Below are 4379 nucleotides of genomic sequence, written 5' to 3'. Positions count from 1 at the left end.
TTGCCAGCTGCTGCAGTGTGTCATAGCAGTCTGCTAGAAGCTTTGAGAAAAACTTCAAGGAGCATAACGCTTTGATTGCTGCTTGACTATCTGAATAAATACAGATTCGGGCGCCTTTCAACCCTTTGTTAATGTTGATACGAGCGCAGACCTCGATGGCGTGAACCTCTGCTTGGAAGACAGTGGGCCATATACCCAGCGCGAGCGAGATTCTGGTGTTAGGACCAAATATTCCAACACCAACTCCTTCTTTGGTTTTTGAGCCATCAGTATACCACGAAATCACTTTTGGTTCAAATCCAGGAGTGCCATTTACCCAGTCCAATCGATCGGGTATGAGGACTTCGAACTTCCTACCGAAGCGAGGTTCCATGTTCATGCGATCTGTCCTATCGCAGATCTCTATGCCAGGAACTAGTCTGCAGATAGAGTTTTGACTGACGAGACTTCCGTGCATGTCAATGACAGGGTGTAGCCTAGCTGCACTCATAGCTGCTGTCTTTTTAATAAAGAGATGCAGAGGGGTGAGACCCACTATGGACTCCAGTGCTGATGTGGGACATGTTCTAATAGATCCCGTCATAGCGATACATACGAGTCTTTGCAGTTTATTGCATTTGACTATTGCAGCATTTTGTTGCGCCTTATTCCACCAAACAAGAGCTGCGTAGGATACAATGGGTCTGACCATTGTGCGGTATAACCATGATATAATTCTAGGACTTATGCCCCAGGTTCTACCATATGAGGTCCTACATGTCCACATGACCCGGGTGGCTTTGCCAATTATATTATTCAGGTGAGTGTTCCAGTTAAGACGCTTATCTAGCGTGACCCCTAAATATTTGACTTCATCGGAGCATTCAATAGCCGTATCCTTAATAGATAGGGACCCAATATTTACTTTGTACCTTCTAGAAAATGGTACAATTACCGCTTTTTTTGGGTTAATACTTAGGCCTTCTTTGATACACCAGTTCGAGACTTTGTGTAATGCCGCCTGCATTACGTCTGTAACTGTGGTGTCAAATTTACCTGTAACAATGATTGCCAGTCATCTGCATAACCTATGGCATGATACCCAGATTGCTCCAGTTTAACTAGTAAGTCATCGACTACCAGCGTCCATAACAATGGTGAGAGAACCCACCTGTATCGAAGCTCCCTCTACATCCAGAAATGCACATAAGGCGATCTCTTTAGATTGAAACGTGCTTTCAATTTTGCTGACTAAATGATACAGCGCGACCTCTGTAGATTTGCCTTTTGAGTAGGCATATTGGGTGGAGTGGAGTGGGACAGTTTGTTCCAATTTATTCCGTATGTACAGATCAATCAGCCTTTCGACGGTTTTCAATAAGAAAGACGTAAGACTAATGGGTCTGTAGGACTTGGGTTGGTCCATAGGTTTGTTCCCATGTTTGGGAATAAAGATCACGTTCACTCCTCTCCAGGAATGAGGGATATAACCCATAGTAAAACAAGCCCTAAAGAGTTTTATTAATGGGTCTATGATGATGTCTATACAATTCTGCAATAGAGTAGGGTAGATACCATCGCCTCCAGGCGCCTTAAATGGTTGAAATGAGTTGATCGCCCATTTCACCTTGTCCCTGTCAAAGATAACACCAGATAGTGCGTATTCCTGATATGTAGGAGCAGTAACTTCCCTATATGAATGTGATGGTGGTCCGTTTACGGAGCCAGGGAAGTGTGTTTGCAAGAGAAACTCGAGGGTATCTTCACGACCAGTAGTGAAGGATCCGTCCGGTTTTTTTAAAAGGCCTACTTCATTTGTTTTGACCTTATTTAAAGCCTTGTGTAGTCTAGCAGCCTCAGGCAACCTATCAATACTATCACAATGGCTAGCCAGCTGGCCCGTTTGGACTGTCTGATTGAATTGTTGTAGTCGGTGAGTGCTGTTCTATAATGTTCCCAACTACCAGAGCGTTTTGCTCTATTGAATAAGCTTCTTACTAGTTTACGCTTATTAGCTAGTTGCGAGTTCCACCAAGGAACCTTACCTCTAATTGAAGCATTACCTGCAACCGTGCTGTTGTGAAAGGAGGTCAGTAAAACCTCACCTAAATGGTTTGCAGCCAACTCTATCTCTTCACGAGTTCTTAGTGGCCTAGCTAGAGAAAAATTTTCGGAACCCACCAAGTCCCTGTACCTAAGCCAATTGGTTTTCTGTGGTCGGTACACTTTATCTTGCTGCTCGGATATACCGGGAATTTCAAACCTAATATGTTGATGGTCTGAGAGGGACACTTCGTCGGACACTCGCCAGTTCCATATAGATTCCTCAATACCTCTGGTGCAAAGAGTGAGATCTAATACCTCTTCTCTAATTGCATTAATAAAAGTGGGTTTACTACCTTTGTTAGCTATACTTAATCCTATCGACATAATATAATCTAATAGGTACTCACCCCTTTTGTTATCGTTGCTGCTCCCCCACACTGTGTGGTGAGCATTAGCGTCACAGCCCAAGATTAGCTGCCGCCCAGTGGACTTGCAGAAGTTGATCAGCTGCTGGACTTCCGATGGTGGAATGGTTTCTTCATCACCTGGGAAGTAGGCAGAGGCCATGACTATATCTGTGGCCCCTCCTAGTGTTGGGACTTCGACTAGAACCGCTGCTAGGTCTCTAGAAATAAAGTTGGTTAACGGAAGATATTTTACATCTCCACCGATTAGGATAGCTGCACGTGGCACTGCTATCGAACGGTCATAAACCAGCTTACCTGATTTTGTGTTGAGACCCCGAATGTGGCCACCAAACACCCACGGCTCTTGGATAAGTCCTAGAGCGATGTTGTCGGTTTGGGCAATTCTGCACAAGGTGGCCGATGCTCCCTTAGCATGGTGCAGATTTGCCTGGAGCACTTCAAGAGCGCTCATTATATCTCGTTAAGAGACTTACGGACGAGACTTTCACGCTTGTCTCGTCGAGAACCTTTGTTCCTATCACCCTTTGATTGCTTCGGTAAAATTTTACCGATTAAGGGTGTTTTATTGGTAGCGGTCCGTGGTTTACCTGCTACAGTTGTCGTGCCCGTGGAGGGCATTGTGGACGTAGTTACCGAGGTGGGAATCTGAACTACACGCCCACTAGCAGAGCTCACAGCCTTGCTTGTGGAGGGACGTGTGTCTAGTTCCTCTTCCTCAGGAACAGTCACTGTTGGGCAAACTTCCGTAAGGGATGCTGCCGAAGCCGAGGATGATTGGATAGTACTATCATCCTGAACCACCTTTGGAGTATTGTCTATGGGGTGAGAATGAGCGGGGGTGGTTCCCTTTAGCATCAATCTCAGGTGTCCGAACCGGTATGCAATCCTACCTTTAAGTTCGGACAACTTCCTCATAGATTCGTCATCAATGACGAAGACTAGGTGAAGCATCTGATCCTGCGTCAGCCTACGTATCACCTTCCACCGCTTGGTGGAGAATTTGTTCTGGGTACCAATGGTAGCCAGAACTTTTTCGTTTGACAGTGTCAAACTCTGAGGAAAATAGCCACGAACGACGTGAGTTCGTGGGAAATTCTTTTCCTCTACCACGTTTATAGCGAGTCCGCATTTGGCCCCTATGTGGCCTGAAAATTGCTTGACCCACTTCGCAGTTTTTGCATCACTGCAGACGATAAGCAGCCACCCCGTTCTAGGTAAACACCCTTCGAACTCCGGCTGTATTTCGTCGTTGTGTTGCTCAATAGCAACATCAATAATGGCTTCCTGGAGAAGCGTAATTTGCTCTGTAGAGAGCGAAGTGCCAGCCGGATCAGCCGACGTGAAGCCTAAGCGTACGCCTTTAACAGCTAGGCTGTACGATGGCTTGGTGAGCCCCACGTGAGCCACCTTATGTTTTTTGGCGGGAAACAAACCGGGGGATTGCTCCTCCGATCTGACCCGCTTGTTCGCAGGCGAATGTTGCATAGCAATTTTAAGAGCCTCTGCCCTGCTATGGCCTGAAGACATGGCCGCCTTAAACCTTCTTCGCTCACTTCTTTTAAGGTGAGTAAATTTTGGGGATTCCAAAGTGAGGTTGCCAACTTTGGAGCCAACGACAGTTAAACCGGATTTTTGTGATACCACACTGCCGGTGTCGGAATCACCAGATTCAACGGCTTCGGAATTTGAAGACAAGACCTCAATAATTTCCTGCCGCCTTACCTGAGATCGCGACGAAGTTACTGCTGGTGCGTACACCGTTTCCGCAAGCGGAGAAGTAGACGGTGGCCCGTCCGGGTCCATTTTGACGCACACAGTAGCGCTGTCGAAATGGGTGGAGGCTTCCAGCCCAGTGGCCGGCACACACTCAGCTACAGATAATTCCGTAAAGGAATCATTTGAAGATGATGCCGTTAGAGTGACATC

At 46.4% G+C, this 4379-nt stretch overlaps 1 protein-coding gene across 1 annotated transcript; it reads right to left on the bottom strand.

The window, feature by feature from the left end:
• Positions 1–1977: 1977 nt before the first annotated feature.
• LOC119664530 lies at positions 1978–2904 on the bottom strand (the record flags this gene model as incomplete). The annotated part of the gene is made up of 1 exon (XM_038074001.1): positions 1978–2904. A coding segment is annotated over exon 1 (927 nt), but the record flags the coding sequence as incomplete, so codon positions are not given.
• Positions 2905–4379: the final 1475 nt, after the last annotated feature.

Source organism: Teleopsis dalmanni, unplaced genomic scaffold (genome assembly GCF_002237135.1).
Source record: "Teleopsis dalmanni isolate 2A unplaced genomic scaffold, ASM223713v2 unscaffolded_contig_2129, whole genome shotgun sequence".
In the NCBI taxonomy this organism is placed as follows: Eukaryota; Metazoa; Arthropoda; class Insecta; order Diptera; family Diopsidae; genus Teleopsis; species Teleopsis dalmanni.
This window is presented reverse-complemented; position numbering and strand designations above follow the sequence as displayed.